The 17,468-nt window shown below is 40.0% G+C and overlaps 1 protein-coding gene across 1 annotated transcript in view; it reads left to right on the top strand.

Moving 5' to 3' along the window:
- The first annotated feature begins 10,490 nt into the window (after positions 1-10,490).
- Fbxo33 (F-box protein 33) overlaps positions 10,491-17,468 on the top strand; it is a 29,746-nt gene continuing 22,768 nt past the window's right edge. The window contains exon 1 of the mRNA XM_055595475.1: positions 10,491-11,381. Coding sequence (XP_055451450.1) covers positions 10,750-11,381 — 632 coding nt within the window. The 5' untranslated portion in view covers positions 10,491-10,749. The remainder of the gene's footprint in view (positions 11,382-17,468) is intronic.

Genomic DNA, 17,468 nt, shown 5'->3' on the forward strand with positions numbered 1-17,468 from the left:
TTTCTATACCAAATAATCTTTAAAGGATTGTTTTCAAAGAGCTATATATTAAATTCTATAATACTATATAGTATATATTATAGTATATAATTCTAAATACTAAGAATATTGTAGTAATTATTCACAAATAATTTACCTCTTCATAACAAAATCTGTATGGTCTCAAAAAGTGTGATGGATATTCTAAGAGGCTAGGACACAAACAACCTCTAGGCCCATTCACCTATTCAGTAACAACCTAAAAGGCCCAATTGTCATCAGCTTAGGCCTCTCTCTCTCTTTTTTTTTTTTAATTTTTAAAATCTTTTTTTTTTTTTTTTTGAGACAATGTTTCTCTATTACATATCCCTCGCTGGCCTGGAACTCACCATATAGACCAGGCTGGCCTTGAATTCACAGAAATAGATACCTGCCTCTACCTCCCAAGCACTAGGATTAAAGATGTATACCACTACACCTGGCCCCATTTTTAAAAACAAATAATGAAGATTAAATGTATATTGGGAAGAAGAACAAGCAAAAGAGTCTAGTAAGTCCAAGTTGTCTTCAAGGTATTGACAGAAACTTGGGCTTATATAGAAAAACAATTAGGGTGGGAAGGAGAATGCATAATTAAGTAGTCCTGATCATGGTGAGGTCCTCCCCATTACTGTCTTAGCTCAGGTCCTGCAAGGTGATCCAGAAGAAGTTATTAATCACTGTTATGCCCAAAAGAAATTATTTAGTTTCTTTTCCGGTTGCTGTGGCAGAAATGCCTTAAGGTACAGCTCATGCCATCATGGTGAGGCAGTCAAGTCAACAAGAGCTTGAGATAGCTGATCAGGTTGTAACCACAGTCAAGAAACAATGCATGGAATGCTTGCCAGTGCTCAGTTTTGTATAATCCATTTTGTATAATCCATGATTCTAGCCAGGAAAAGATGCCATCCAGAGAGGACAGGTCTTCCCACTTCAGTTAATGCAATTAAGATAATCCCACCTTCCTCAGAGACATGCCCAGAGACCCATTCCCAGAGGATTCAAGAATATGAAAAGTTAAAATTAATAGAACACAGGCACCAATCCAGTTCCTAAAAAATGATCTGTCCCAGGGTATCCTGATTAGGCCACTTTGTTCAATGTAGAAGTATAGGCATCTTTGCATAAAAAATAACTGAGCCATGGTATCTACTGTACAGATGAATTTCAGAGTGGTTGCAAGCCTACAGTATGAGTTCAGAAAAAAGCTCCTTGTTCTCTTAATTCTATTTCCATGTCCATCTGTCTAAAAAAACTGCATAGCGGTGAAACATGCTAAATTCAACTCATTAGATGAGAACAGAAATTTATGGATTTAAAGCAGCCAGTCAAATCAGTTAGTGATCTGAGACCCATGTATACCCCTAAGATAACCGGAGCAGATTCCCTTACCAATTTCAACTGAAGACAGAGAAGAGATCTGTTCATGAAATTAGAAACTGTAACTAGGTCTCATAGACTTGTAGTTGAACCAATTTATAGTCCTATGTAAAAGAAATTATCTAAAATGTCTGAAGGGAAAACTGAAAGACTATGGTACACTAAGAGACAAAAAGATGTGCTATGAAGTTTAGTTAGTCACAAGCAAGTGGATGTTCTCTATTATAGTCTCAAGCACGCAGATACTCCCTATTATATCCAGGAGAAAAGAAAAGGAAGGAGGAGGGGATGAGAGCATAGGGAAGGGGAGGTAATGTTTTCAATGCTTCTAGTTTAGCAACCAAAGAAACCAAATTAAAGTAACTACTTTGAGACTGTCCTTTGTTAATCAAAACCATTAAAATATCAAATTGTTGATTTTTAATTATATATCAAAAAAACCTTTGTGGTTGCATGAAAAGTCTTAAAATAATGATATTTGGATTTTAATTATATATATGCAATAAAATGTGCCTCTGAAAGCATCTATCCTTCTAAGTAAAAGGTCAAAAATCAACATATTTTAAAATAGTCATACAAGATAAACTTTGTTTTTCTTTTCTTTAAAATGAGCAGGGAGGATGAAAAAGAATCTCTGGAGTGAACTTAAATGTCAGGAATAAGCTAACAGGCCCAGATAGAAGAATAAAAAGAAGTGCCACCCACAGGCTTCACAATTCTAGGAATTTGTAATTCAATGTCCTAAAGATCAACTCTTGTCTTACATGTCTGCAGAATATTTTTAATGTGAACCAAGCATCAATCAAGAGACTTCATCATTTTAAAATTTCAGTTTAGTTACTCTTGAAAAACTATGAAACCTGGTATGGTAGTTTGAATAAAAATGCCCACATAAGCCCACAGGGAGTGGCACTACTGGGAGTTGTTTCGTTGAGGAGTAGGTATGGCCTTGTTGGAGGAAGTGCATCCACTGGAGGCAGACTTTGAGGTATCAGAAGCTCAAGCCAATCTTAGTGCCTCATTCTCTCTTCTTGCTGCCTGCCAATCTAGATGTAGAACTCTCAGTTACCTTCCAGCAACTTTGTCACCATGATGATAATGAACTAAATCTCTGAACTGTATACCAGCCCCAATTAAATGTTCTCATTTGTAAGAGTTGCCATTGCCATGGTCATGGTGTCTGTCCACAGCAATGGAAACCCTAACCAAAACAGAAGTTAGTACAATGGAATAGGGTGTTGCTGTGATAGGCCTGATCATGCTTTTGTTTGGAGAAATGTGAACTGTGATTTTGGATTAGTAAAACAGTTTGTTGAATGCTTAAGTGGGGTTTAATGTACCATAATAATAGGAACATGGAAGACAGTGGTGTTGAGGATAATTTGAACTGTGGGGGCCTGGCTCAAGAACTTTCAGAGAAGAATATTTATATGTGGCCTAGAGACCATTCTTGTGATATTTTGGCAAACAATATGGCTGCTTTCTGCTCTCGTCCAAAAAAAAAAAAACTTCATGAGTCTAAATTAAAGAGGTTTGGATTGTGTTTGCATTTCAAAACATCCTTAGGAAGCCTGTGTAACCCCATTTCTGAAAAAGGAACTCCATTTTAAGGAAAAATGACCTACTCATGAACTCGTTTCAAAACACAAGGAGAAAAGCCCACAAAAATGTGCTTCAACCACTCACCCTTGATAATATTTAACCATCACCCCTAGCGAAGGCTAAATAATAAACAGCTGGAGACTATCCAGGTGTTCTTTACAATAGGATGAGTAAAACACTAATGATTTGGCCCGCCAGACATAGTCGACTGGATTCTATTACCAGGTATTTGCTAAATGTCAATGACTCTTAGAACTGACAAGCTAGAATTTCCCCAAACTTTGCTGTAACCCCAATAAAAACCCTGCTGATTTGGAACTCACCACTCTCACTCCCAATCCACTGTATCAGTGAAGGTTGTAAGACCCTGCTCAGACTTGAATAAATCATGTGTTTGCATCAGAATCAACTCCTTGGTGGTCATGTGGGGTTCCTGGGATCTGGGGACAACAGCCTAGTGTGGAGTGTGTCCTGTGGTTATTACTGTTGTTACAAAGAAAAAAGATCCCAATCATTCAGTTTCACCAATAAAGGCTCAGGAGCCAGATATAGAGGTGAAATTCTGGTAGATCAGAGAGGCAAAGAAAGCACCCAGCTGACCTTCCTACTCAGCTAATGTCCCAGAAAAAAAAAAAAAAGAAAAAAAAAAAAGCACTTTCTTCTTCTCCACACTGTCTTAAAATATCATCAACTCATTGTCCTTCCTTTCTGTTTAACTCTGGGTGAGCCTCTTGACCTACTGTTAACCTCATTTAATCTTGTTTACAGAAAGCTCTTGGGTTAAAGGTGTGTGCTAGGGCTGAGCCACATCACTACAACTTGTTTTCAGTAAACAGAAAGCTTTAGGATTAAAGACTGAGCCAGACCACAATTAGAAACAGGTTTTTATAGTTCACAGTCTTGAGGTTCACAATGAGATCAAATATCCTGCAACATACTACTAGCCATGCTTAAGCAGATTTACAATGAAAAGAAGCAAGTTGAACAAGAAGTTACAAAAGGTGCAATTTAAGGAGAAAGGGGGCACCAGGATGTGGATGGAATTAAGTCCTGTATTCAATGAGATAAACAGATTAAAGAAAAGTCTCATGTTGAATGGGATAAAGAGAGTGGTGACCTCAGAGCAAGATCCCACCCAGCTAAGCTTTCAACTTGTGAAAAGGAATTAAAGAAAAGCTTAGAGCCAGCCAGTTGTGATGATGCCTGCCTTTGATCCCAGCACTCTGGAGAGAGAGGCAGCTGAATCTCTGAATGTGAGGCCAGCCTGGTCTACATTTTGAGTTCAGGACAGCCAATCTTAGGAAGTGAAGGAAATCATCAAAAACAGAAAGCTGTTAAAGATGTATTAGAACAAGGATGTCATGATTCAACCCCAGCAAGCAGCAGAGTTTGGTAGCTTTGGCCATATGGTTCTGGATGTAAGTAAAGAATAGATGAAAGGGATTATGGAATCTCCCTCCACAGCTAAGAAAAACTACTGGGACCAAGCATGTGTCAGGGATGTCCCTGTATAGAGGCCTAGAGAAGCCATTGTGTGAAGCTGTGAAGCTGAAGCCTAGATTGCCTTGGAGACTTCAAGCTGTTGAAGATGCCTGAGTCATGGGATATCTGCCAAGTAAAGCTGCTAATAAGGAGTAGAACTAGCCCAAGAGAGAGAAGTGTGTTGCAGTCAACAAAGCTGAAAAGAGTTGGAGATCTGAAGAGTGCTTTGACATCAGACATGAATATACAGAGATTGGAGTTTGCCCAGCTGGTTTTCGGTCTTGCATTGGTCCAGCATTTCTTTACTATACTCCTTTCCCCACATTTTAGAACGGTAATGTATACCTTGTGTCATTATATGTTGGAAATATATGATCTGCTTTTTCATTTTGATTTTAGAGGATTACAGTTAAGGGATTGCATGAGTCTATGCCTGGCTACCTCTGGGTAAATTTATCAGTGCAATAAGAGATAATTTGGCAGAGAGTTAGGTTGTCTTTACCAGCCAACATCATCTAAGATAATAGCAGGTAAAGACAACATCATCCATTATCTTAGATGATGTTGGCAGGTAAAGACAACCTAACTCTCTTCCAAATTTTCTCAGGGGAAAAAAAATTACTTTTTAAAAAAATGTTTGAATTTAGGGAATTGTTTCATCAGTAGACCTAAGATTCATAAAATGAATTCTGTCACAGTCATTTTTCTCTGTTATAAAATTGCCCATGATTCAGTATTATAAAAATTATATTTAGCTCAAAACAAGTTGCCAAATTTAAGCAATAATGAGGAGAAAATCCTAATTACCTAACTAGAAAAAAAAAAAAAAAGCACTAAACTTAGCATGTTTTAAAAAGAAGCATATGAAAACACTGAATACTTAAGTCATCTTTTGGAAAAATCAAACAAAGTAACTAATACATCTTTATAAGAAATTTACAAGAGAAAATAAATGTCAACAGGCCATTACTTCAATCCAATCCCTCTACCTGGACAAGGTAGCCCTAACAACCACTAGTTGCCTGAGATTCCAATCCAAAGACGCATGGTGGTTGCCATGGTGACAAATGCCTCTTTTGGAACCTGGAATTCAGTAGTATAGGTACATATGAGCTTCATAACACCAGTGCCTCCTCCCACACTCTGAATCATAACTCAGGCTTTATAACTTCATGAAATGTGATTTCATCCTGACCTGTGTAAGTCATCAATGTTGTTCCTTTAGCATTATAATGCATGCATAAATGTCAAAAGAAATAATCTAGCTCATCCAACAATGTACACATACTCAGTAGACAATATTAAGTATATTGCCTTAATAAATTCTGTGCTGCTATTGGAATTTAATGTTTTCTTAATGTAACTAGGCATAATTATATTTCATTAATTTATGTCTTGGCTCATGGTTATAGATAACAGTATTCCTATCTTTGTTTAATAAGAAAATAATAAAAACATAACACCTAGAAACACTTTTATTTTAAGCAAAATATCTTTTATTTCACTTAAATAACATTCTTAATTATTAAAGCCTTAACCATTATAGTACCCAAGAAGAAAGCATCATATTGCTAGCAAAATGCTGAGGAAAAACTATCAATTACAAAGTAGAGAAAATTTGCATCCACGGGTTTCTTTTCTTTTATGGTTTGTTGGGTTTCTGCTGTTGTTGTTTATGGGGTTTTTGTTTGGTTGGTTTGGTTTCTTTTGGGTTTTTGTGACAGGGTTTCTCTGTGTAGCCTTGGCTATCCTGGAACTTACTCTGTAGACCAGGCTGGCCTGGAACTCAAGAGATCCGCCTGCCTCTGCCTCCTGAGTGCTGGGATCAAAGGTGTGCGTCACCACCACCCATATTCAGTTTTTTGATTCATTTAGGTGACTCACATATAATAGACTACCAATATCACGCTACTACTTGCTGGAAGTTGGCCTGGTGCTATGTATTCTGATGAAAATTTTTGGCCCCCAAGATATTCTTGCTGCCCAGATGAGCAGACACTCACATACCTCAAAAGGACGTTTGTAACCTTGCCTAAGAAATTATCCCTGATTGGTCGATTAAAAGGCCTATTCCTGGGCAGGGCAGAATGAGTTAGGTGTGGCTAGAGTTCTCAAGCTGGGAGGAGAGGAGGATGTGGGGAGTGAGAGGGAAATAGGAAGAAGAGAGCCACAGTGGGTGAGCGAGTAAAGAAACACAAGGCGGGCAGGCTGGCATAAATTGAGGAGTGCCCAGATGAAGAATAAGCAAGTATTTATGGAACTGTGGATAGGAGGTGCCTGGGATGGGGCTGGGAAGTAAAGGTAGTTTAAAGGGTTACTATCTGCCCTGTCCCAGGTGATATAAGGCTATTCTAAAATACAACAGGTGTCCTTATTATGAGAGCGGGTTAGATAATACCGCCGTGGTAATTATAGGGTTAATAATAAACATTATTAGACCCTACATTTAAACTAACAGCAACAGCTACTTCTGAATTTTCTTTGACTCCATTGCTAGTTTAAAATAACAGCAGCATATTTATAAAAGCTTGAGCTGGAAACAATCTAAAAATCTAACAGTTACTAGATGGACATAACAACAACAACAAAAAGTAGAGAATAGTACTTTGCAACCTCGAGGAATGTACGGGTATACCATGAATTAACGTTAAAATATTATGCTAAGTTAAAAACAACAACAAAACCCTGAGAGGTCATATATTGTATAATTCTATCTGAACTATCCAAAAAAGGCAACGTAGACAAAAATGAACACAACAGTTTGAGAGATGGTTAAAGTGAGGATTAAGCATATGTGGAACCTTATTTGTGGGATGAAAATGTTCTGAATCTGATTTATAGTGACTGTTGCTTCATTTGACAAAATTACTAAAGATTATTCAGTTACATATTTGAAACAGAAGGTTTTGTGGCAAGTTGTATCTCAGCCAAACTGTAGGTGTTTTTAAGAGCCAGAGAACAGGGCTGCAGAAATCCCTGCCTGATGAAAAAGCAAAGACCAAACAGGCTAAGCAACTTGTTTAAAGTTCACCCAGCTGGATCACAGCAAACTCAGAAAAAAAAAAAAAAAAAAAAAAAAGACTGAAACTCAGCCTCACCTGCCCGGAACTCATTTTCCTGAAACTACTCAAGGATTTTTTTTTTTTTTTTACTCCTTTATGGATTAAATTTATTCTTTTAGACATATTTTAGTGCATTATTTACTCTCTCCCACCTTCTTTCATTTCTGTCACTCATAATCCCTCCCATTCTTCTTCATGTATGCCCTTTCAAAATCCATGCTTTTTTGTTTTGTTTTGTTTTGTTTTGTTTTGTTTTGTTTTGTTTTGTTTTGTGAGCCACTAACTGAATGCAGGATAGTCTGTGTGGCTAGGTTTAGAACTATTCACTGGGGTCTGGTGGGCCCACTGTCTGGTACACAATTCAAAGCAATTACTATTCCTCCCCCAGAATCATCAGTTGTCAAGCATACAATAGGGAGAGAACTATTAAAGAAACTATAATAATTACATAGAAATATTTATTTCAAAGGGGTTTCAGAAAGCACCAGAATTTGAGAAGCAATGATTGATTCAAATCTATAAAACATTCATAAATAAATAGTAATATGCAGAAAAAACAAATCCATGAAAAGTCCAGCTGTCATCTTCCAAGGTCTTACTATCAAAATGGGCAATAAAAAAAATTAAGAATTTTCTGTCTTTTTGGGGTGAGCTATATTCAAGATTATTAACTGTTACTAATTTTATTTTGCAGGGTTTTTTTATGTTATTAGTTTTTTAAATAAAACTTAAGTCTACAGAATAATACAAACTAATAACTATAAATGCAATGAGAGAAAAGGGAGTTACTATCATTTTAGTAGTGATTCAGGCAAGAATGATGAATTGTTGTCAGACCAATTAAGTGGTTAGTGGGAGAGCTGGACATTTAAGGAAGCAAACAAAAACAATTCCCAGGTTACTTAAAGAAAAAATATTAATAAAATATAACATAACTAAGTGCAAGTGTGGCCCCTAATTGGATCCTGATTTGTACAAAGCAACTATAAAACCTCTTTGGGGAAATAATTGTAAATTTGAATGTACAATATTAACAAACGCTCAAATATTTTCATTACCTATAATGTTATCTTTGCTATGTGTTTATAAAAGAGGCTGTATTAGTCAGGGTTCTCTAGAGTTACAGAACTTATGGAATGAATATACATACATATGAAATTTAATGGGTATGACTTGATGACTTATAGGCTGCAGTTCAACTAATTCAACAATGGCTAGCTGTGAATGGAAAGTCCAAGAATCTAATAGTTGCTTAGTCACACAAGGTTAAGGGTGTCTCATTTAGTTTCCTGTATATGCTGGAATCCTGAGTAGGCTCAAAGGCCAATGAAGGAATGGATGTGCTAGCAAGGGAGGGCATTCAGACAAAGAGCAAAAACTTCCTTTCTTCCATGTCATTATATAGGTTTCTGGCAGAAGGTGTGGCCCAAATTAAAAGTGTGTCTTCCCACCTCAAGACTGAGACCAGCGGTTTGTTTTCCTTCCTCAAAGATCCTAGAAGTGGATTCACCCACTTCAAACCAAGCAGAATATCTCTCACAGGTGTACCCTCCATTTCTGGATTGTAGTTCATTCCAGATATAATCAAGTTGACAACGAAGACTAGCCATCACCAAAGTGAAGCGCCAGAATTCTATGGACAACTTCAAAACACTTCAATGACTTTGAAACTGAAATTCAAACCCAAGTCTTAATGTCCTAATTTACTGTTCATTGAATGCATATAAAACATAATAATTGCATAGAATTTTATAGAAGTGTTCACAGAAGTGACCTACCTGGAATACGTTTTTATTCAAAATACCAACTGAGGTAACAGAAATTCAGAAGTAAAAGGATACTATTATTGGTAGCTTATTAGGTTCATGACAACAAAATGTATCCAAAGGGGGGGGGGGAGTGAATGGAAAGGTCTGCTCTCGTTGGGCTAAAAACATCTAGAATAGCTAATGTCTTACTGCATGCAAGAGACTTGCAATGCTTTGAAGCAGCAAACTCCATTCAGCAGTCCGAAACTACATAAAATCTCTTAAACCTTTTCTATTTCGCTGCTTCTTACAACTAGAGTGAGCTACTTCGCATGCTGAGAATTTGAAGGGCTATGTTTTAAAAATTCCTTTCTTTGGGGGCACCAAACTAAAAAAAAGTACTCCTCTCCAACTTGTTTTCAGGAGTATCAGACAATATTAAAATATTTATCATAATTCATGTTATATTTGTATACAAGGGCATGTTGTTTCGGAAGTGAACATACACGCTGGTACACTGACATCTGTGTCTACAGTTCTCTTCAAAGACACTTCAGTGACTTTATGAAACTGAAAATTAAAACCTGTCTGAACTTCCTAATTTGCTGTTGTTACCACTAGGTGATCGTTTGCTATTAATAAAACATACTAATTACACAGAACTTTGGCAGACAAGAATTCAGAGAGCCTTTGCGTCTGGGTACCAGCTCTAAAGATGAAAATCGTTAGTCATTTTTTTCCTGCCCCTCTAAATACGAAGGGTAGCGCTGCCGTCACTCGCTCACTTTGGGGCGTGAGCGGCCTCTGCACGTCGGAAGAGGGCGGTCAGCGTCCCGCCACGACCCGCATTTCGGTAGCCTATTGTCCTGCTCTGAGCAAGTACGATGGAGAAAGACGCTGCGTGCAGAACCTCGGGCGCCGCATCCTCAGCCCAGCGACTGAGAAAGCGTCGGGACTTCGCGCATCTCCCCGGAGATGCGCCATGAGCACGCTGCAGGGGCATGACCTACCCCGCGAGAAACGTCCTACGTGGCCCCGCCCCTCTCCCGGTGGCCCCGCCCACCGGCTTGCTGGCGTCCTGGATCACGTGCCACGCGATCCAGGCAACCAGGAGCTCCCCGGTTCCGGAAGTGGCGCAAGGCCGGGCCAGGCTCCGCCCGTCGCCGCTGACGTCAAGCTCAGTCCCTACCACTACCGCTCCTCCGCGTCCGAGTGCGGGGAGAGCCAGGGTTTCCTCAGAAGCAGCGCGGCCACCTTCGGGCCCTGGGTCCGTTCGAGCGAGGGTTTTGAGGCTGGTGCCTGCACTTGGGCCGGGCGCACTTGCGTGCGGTACGGAAAACCGGCGCCTGGCGCCGCGCAGGCCTCCCGGCCAAGCTTGTCCCCCTCTCCGCCACTCGGCGCTGCACTTGGTTCCGCCGAGGCGCACGACGGTTCCGCCCCCTTCTTCCTTGTCATTGATGTTGTTGTTCTTGTCAGTGCCGCAGCCCCGACCGCCGGGAGCGCGAACCCGAGCCGGGGCCGCCCGGGTGGTGCGGCGGCGGCGGCGGCGGCAGCGGCTGCGGCGGCGGCAGCTGCGCCGGCTGCGGGGCCTGCTGCGAGGACTGCGCGGACGGCCGGGGGCGGGCGGCCGGCGGCCGGGCCGGATGGCTCTGTGCGGGCAGGCGGCCGGCGCCGCGTCGCTGCCCAGCGAACTCATCGTGCACATCTTCTCCTTCCTGCCGGCGCCCGACCGGCTACGGGCCTCGGCCTCCTGCTCGCACTGGCGGGAGTGCCTCTTCTACCCGGCGCTGTGGCCCCAGCTCCGCATCTGCCTCCGCGTCTCGCCGGCGGAGCAGCCGCGGCTAGAGTTCCTCATGCGCAAGTGCGGCTGGTTCGTGCGGGAGCTGCGCGTTGAGTTCGCCGCGGAGAACTACCTGAGCGGAGGCGGCGGCCCGGGCGACGGCGGCGGCGGCGGCGGCGGAGGCGCCGCCGACACAGGCACCGGAGGGGAGGAAGGTGAGGCCCTGCAGCTCTCCTCCCGCTGGCTGGAAGTGCTGCGCATCTACTTGGAGCTGGTGTTGTGCGTGCTGCTCAGCATCCGGAACAACAGGTAGGCTTGCGCCGGGGGCACGAGGGTCTCCCCTTCCCCTTGCCAAGATCCCGTGGGATGCGCCGGCCCTCCTCGGCGTGGCCTTGTGTAAGTGCAGCTATGGGTCCTCAGCCAGTGATAACGGGACTTGCTTGGCGCGACACTTTATCAGACACCGGTTCCTGCGCCTGCTAGGCGTGGTTTGTTTCATTCATCCGTTCTTGGTCGTGGGATAGAGCTGCCGGGCAGTGTCATTCTTATTTTATGCGTGGGAGAGTTAGGAGTTAAGAGTGAGACCTATGCAAGATACAAGACGGTTTTCTGATTCTGAATATGACTTGGTTATCATTAGTAATTCATGGTGAGGAGGTGTTCATGATTTCTGCTGATGTTCATGATTACAAGAATTAACCTGTAAGAATTCTTTAACAGTCCTTTTCTTACCTGACTTTGTTTCATTAGGCTAGGCCAGGCCCGAAGAGTGGGAAGAGTGCTTGCTAAAATTATTGGAGAAAATTGTCAGACTTGAAGCCTCACCCCATGCACCATAAGACTGAGCTTATTCCCAATTATTCACACAAAAGTAATGCAGTATAATTTGGGGTAGGGTAAAGAAGCTGCCCAAAGTCCCTGGGGAGTAAGTATAAAACTGTCGTTTTGCATCAGGACTTTGCTATAATTACAGCTAGAGGTCATTTCCAATATGCAGACTCCAGAGCAGACTCCATATCCTAATCAATATTTCTCTATTGTCCTATGAAAGTCTAGTGTCCTTCGAACCATATTTATATTTTCTGTATCTGAGTATTCCAACTTTACAACAACACTCTAAATTTGGGAGAAAGTTTAAAAAAAGAAAAAAAAAGACCTTACTTACATAGTTGTAATTGTAGCAGTCAGGGCCAGGGCAGAAAATACTGTCCCATTTTACAGACCTAAAACGAGTGCTTAATAGGTCAAGTGATGTGCACATTGTCTTATGGCACTGTTCTTTTCTAAAAGCAGTGCCCTTCCTTTCTCAACTGATATCCCATCATCTGTATGTTAAATAGGGTTGGGAATAAGCTGGGGTTAATGCTAAGCCATAAATGTATAGATTACACTTTTTCTTATAATCTATGTTTAAATCAAGAGGTTAAGCAGGACATTAGTGGCACATGCCTTTAATTTCTGCACTGGAGGAGGCAGACTCAGGGACATCTCTGTGAATTTGAGGCCAGTCTGATCTACAGAGAGTTCCAGGGCTACACAGAGAAACCTTGCCTGGAATAGATTAAACTGTAGGTATTATAACATCATACTGTATGTGGAAGCCAAGCATGAAAAACATCTGGAATCCCAGTACTTGGAAGATCAGGAGTTCAAGGTCATCTTCTGCTCCATAGCAAGTTCAAAGACAGCCTGGGTTTTGTGAACCCCTGTCTTAAGAAAAAACAACAATACAAAAAAATGTTTATGGGAATATAGCTCCATTATTACAGGGCTCTGGCTGTTTTCTAAGTTTTTCACATTTTCCGTTCCACTTCCTTGTGTTGATTTTGTCAAGATAGACTATTAAAGGCTAAAAATACTCTTTCTTAATCAGATTTGAGGCTTTTACTCAGAGTTGACATAGCTGAGGACCAGCTGGTGTGTTCTGAAATCAACCAGCCCTGCAAAAAAAAAGGGGGGGATGGGGGAGATGGGACAGGTAGTGCCTTTGATTTAAATAAGAACAACTTCTCACAGTGCCTAGTTCTTTTAGGTATTTTACTAATTTATGGGTGGATCTATAGCATTTATACACAATAGTAGTATACCACATTTTGTCTTTAATTCTCTTTTTCTTTTACCCTGGCCAGTTAAGTTTCTATCCTGATGTACTTGTTTGTGAGTCCACATGTGTCTGTTTTTCTGGGTCTGCTGTCACTTCTCACAATCATCTGTGATTGTAAGGTTTCCCTTTCATCTGCTGTAGTAATGAGACATTACCATGATGCTTTGATAGCATATTCAGAATATGTGTGTATATTATTTGTACTAGTGCTTTCTGTTTTCAAACAAAATCATGTTGGACTGGGGTGTAGCTTAGCTGGTAAGTGCTTTTCTAGCACTATTCTACAAGAAGCCCTGGGTTCAGTCCTTAGCACCACTTAAATTGGGGGTGGTAGCACACACTTACACTTCAATACTTGGAAGAAGCAGAAGGATCCAAAACTCAGGTCAGCCTTGAAATAGCCCATAGATAGTTTAAGGACACAACAAGTAGGACACAACAAGACTTTTCTCTTTCTCTCTCTCTGTCTCTCACATACACACACACACACACAAAAGGTGTGGGTGTTTAATAGTTTGGAAATAAGTTAATGTCATCGTTATTTTTGGAAATATCTACATACTCTGATACTGGAAGTATTCAAATGTTAAAAATATAAATGAGACTTTTCTCTCAGTTAAAAATATAAATGAGAGTTTTCTTTAAAGCTTTAACAAATTAAAAGCATTTAAAATTAAATTTCTTATTCACTAACTTTAGTCAAGCCTGTGACTTTCTTTTTTAACTTTTAGTGACATTTGTGATTCTGTGATTAAAAACTACAAACCTAAAACAGTGTATTAACAATGTCACTTAGTAGTATTTTGTTTGTTTTTAAACCAAGTGTTTTCCTAGTTTTGAAGAACAGATGTGTGCTACCACTGCCAGTTTAAGTGGTGCTGGGGACTGACCTCAATGCTTCCTATATGCCAAAACTTAATAACTAATGAAAAATGTAAACATTATACATTCTTTTTGGTTATATTGCTCTTGCTTTATGATATCTGCCACTTTTTTTTAAGTAGAAAGAAGAGTTTGAATCATACTGTATCAGAAATTCTACTTCCAAGCTTTCTGCTGATTTGCTTTACACAATTCATAGTTATTTTCTTTTGTTCCAGGTATGTTCATGCCTGCAGGAAAATAACTAAAATCTCAATCTAGAGTTGTGAGGTATAATCAAGGTTATTTGATCATCTGAGGGAATAACTGGCAGTTTATTTTTCTTGATTTGAATTACATATATTGTCAGTGATTATGACTGCCACACTGGTATCATAGGTGTTAGAAACAGATGATAATCAACAGAGGTGAAAGTACCTCTTGGAAGGTAAAACACAGGGTTTCAGAAATCTTTTCTCTTCAGAAGGCAAGAACTACTGCCTTGTCTAGAGATGCAGTAAGAGCTCATTAAAATGTTTTTTGGGGTTTGTTTGTTATGTTTTGTTGGGTTTTTCAGTAGCCTTGGCCTTTCTGGAACTAACTCACCTAACTCACTTATTCACACATATTCTCTCTCTCTCTCTCTCTCTCTCTCTCTCTCTCTCTCGGTGTATATATATATATACACACACACACCATGCTGGCCTCAAACTCACAGAGATCTACCCACTCCTGCCTTCCAAATGCTGGGGTTAAATTTGTACACCACCACAACCAGCTTAAAATGTGTGTTAAATGAGTTGAACTTCTTCTGCAATGGTTGTATAAGAAATTCTAACACATTCAAAACAAGTTCAGAAATACATTTGTAGCTTTCTGCCAAGGTTTCAGGTTTTGAAATGCTTTGTTTCATACTTAGGAAAAATGAAAATCTTAAACTTATCAATAAGATTCAAGATAAAATATAATAGGCCCATCCATTAAAAGTACTCTTTTTGCTCTGCCCAAAGTTTATTTATGAGTCTCATTATCTGCTTTTACACAATGCTGGTTAGTCTTTCAGAGGCCCTCTGGACCATTCATGGATATAACCTAGAACCCCTGCTCAGATGTAGCCCATGGCAGCTCAGTATCCAAGTGAGTACCCTAGTAAGGGAACAGGGACTGTCTCTGACATGAACTCGGTGGCTAGCTCTTTAATCGCCTCTCCTGAATGGAGGAGCAGCTTTGCCAGGCCACAGAGGAGGACAATGCAGCCAGTTCGGATAAGACTGGATAAGGTAGAGTCAGATGGAAAGGGAGGAGGACCTCCCCTATCCATGAACTTGGAGAGGGGCATAGGAGGAGATGAGGGAGGAAGGGTAAATTTGGGAGGGGAGAAGGGAGGGAGCAATAGCTGGGATAGAAAGTGAATAAACTGTAATTAATATAAAAAATAAAAATAAAGTTTCTAGGCAAAAAAAAAAAAAAATACTCTTTTTAGGAACATTCCCTGAATTTCATTTATCCTAGGCAAGTGCAATAGTAGATGTGAACATATTGATATCATCGAATTGATCCTTATCTTCCCTTTGAACACATTTAATAATATGTTTTTCTGAACTGACACAGTACTTTTTTATTTTCCTTTTTTTTTTTTTAAGATTCATTACACCAGGCCAAAGAAGTTATGTGTGGGGTTGTTTTTTCTTCTTTAAAATTTTAGGCTTTGTCTCTTCATACTATTTTGTAGACTGGCCATTTTATGGTTGCAGCAACTTCCTTATCCTCTGTTTGTCTGCTTTTTTTTGTTCCTATTAATATACTCCAGTTAAATTAACTGATAAGAAGAAAAGTTGCCAGGCTTTGTGGTGCACACCTTTAATCCCAGCACTTGGGAAGAAAGGGCAGGTGGATTGCTGTGAGTTTGAGGCCTGCCTGGTCTACAGAATGAGTTCCAGGACAAACAGAGCTACATAAAGAGACCCTGTCAAAAAGTCGTAATTTTTGCTTATAGTTTTGAAGATTTCAGCCCATGGTCAGTTGCCCTCTTGCCTTTAGGTCTATCCCATCTTTTGAATTTTCCACCCTCCGGAATTGCTCAAGCAATACTCTAACCATGGACTTTGAGGATAATCCATATCCAAATTTCAGTGTTATCTTATAAAAAAAGGTCTATTAATAATTCTTAGATCTGGTCTTGTAACTTACACATTAAGGAGTCATATCACAGTGAGTAGTAAGAAATAATACTATACCAAGTCCTGTTAAAAACACAACCTAAAGTCTGGGGAAATGGCTTAGAGAGTTAGAGTATCTGCTGGGGAAGCATGCGGACCTGAGTTTAAATTCTCAGTACCATGTACAGAAAAGCCAGGCATGTAACCTCATCATTGAGAGCAGAGAAACAATCTGGGAGCTCACAGCACAGTCAGCTTAGCTGAAAAGATGAGCATTCTGTTCATTGAAAACCACAAGATAGAATAAGACACCCAAAAGCCTCCCCTGACGTCAGTGTGCATGTATATGCAGATGAGCAGGCACGCCTGCATACACCACACTGTGCACACACACAAAATACATCCTAACAACTACAAATGTTCTGAGTATGGTGGCACACACCTTAAATCCCAGCACTCAATAGGCAGAGAAGGTGTAGCTCTGTGAGTTTGAGGCCAGCCTGGTCTACATAGCAAGTTCCAAGCCAGCTAAGAGTACATAATGAGACCTTTCTCAAATAATTATACAAAGGAGTAGGAGATAAATTCATGAGACACATGTTCAACATTCTTAGCCATCAAGAAAATGAAAATAAAAATTACATTGAGCTTCCATCTCATCATAGTCAGAATAACTATTGTTAATAAAACAACAAATGCTGGTGAAGATGGAGGGAAAGGAAACTTTGTGTTGATGATAGGGATGGAAATTAGTGCAGACACTATAAAAATCAGTATGGGAGCTTCTCATAAACTTATGATTCAGCTATGCCAAACTTTAGTATATATCTAAAGAAATCTAAGTCAACACACAGCAGAGACACTTGCACATCCATGTTTATTACTATGCTATTCACAGTAATCACAAATGAAATCTGCCTAGATGTCTGTCCATCAACACATGGTTGGATAAATAAATGTGGTATATACACCAGAGCATTTTATTTAGCCGTAAAGAATAGAAACACCGTTTGCAGGGAAAAAAAAATGGATGAAATGAAAGATCTTCATGTTAAGTGGAATAAGCCATACTCAGGACTACAGTTATCACATTTTCTCCAATGTGTATTATCAAATATAAATAAATATAAAATATAAGACATTAAAACTCTCTAGAAAGTAGACAGGAACAGGCAGAACTGGAGAGGGGAGGAGCAAAGGGCAGTGAGGGGTGGACATACTCTGATACATTATACTCATGTGTAAAAATGTCACTATGAAACCCATTATTTT

Source organism: Psammomys obesus, unplaced genomic scaffold (assembly GCF_907164565.1).
Source record: "Psammomys obesus unplaced genomic scaffold, mPsaObe1.curated_primary_1811, whole genome shotgun sequence".
NCBI classification, from domain to species: Eukaryota; Metazoa; Chordata; class Mammalia; order Rodentia; family Muridae; genus Psammomys; species Psammomys obesus.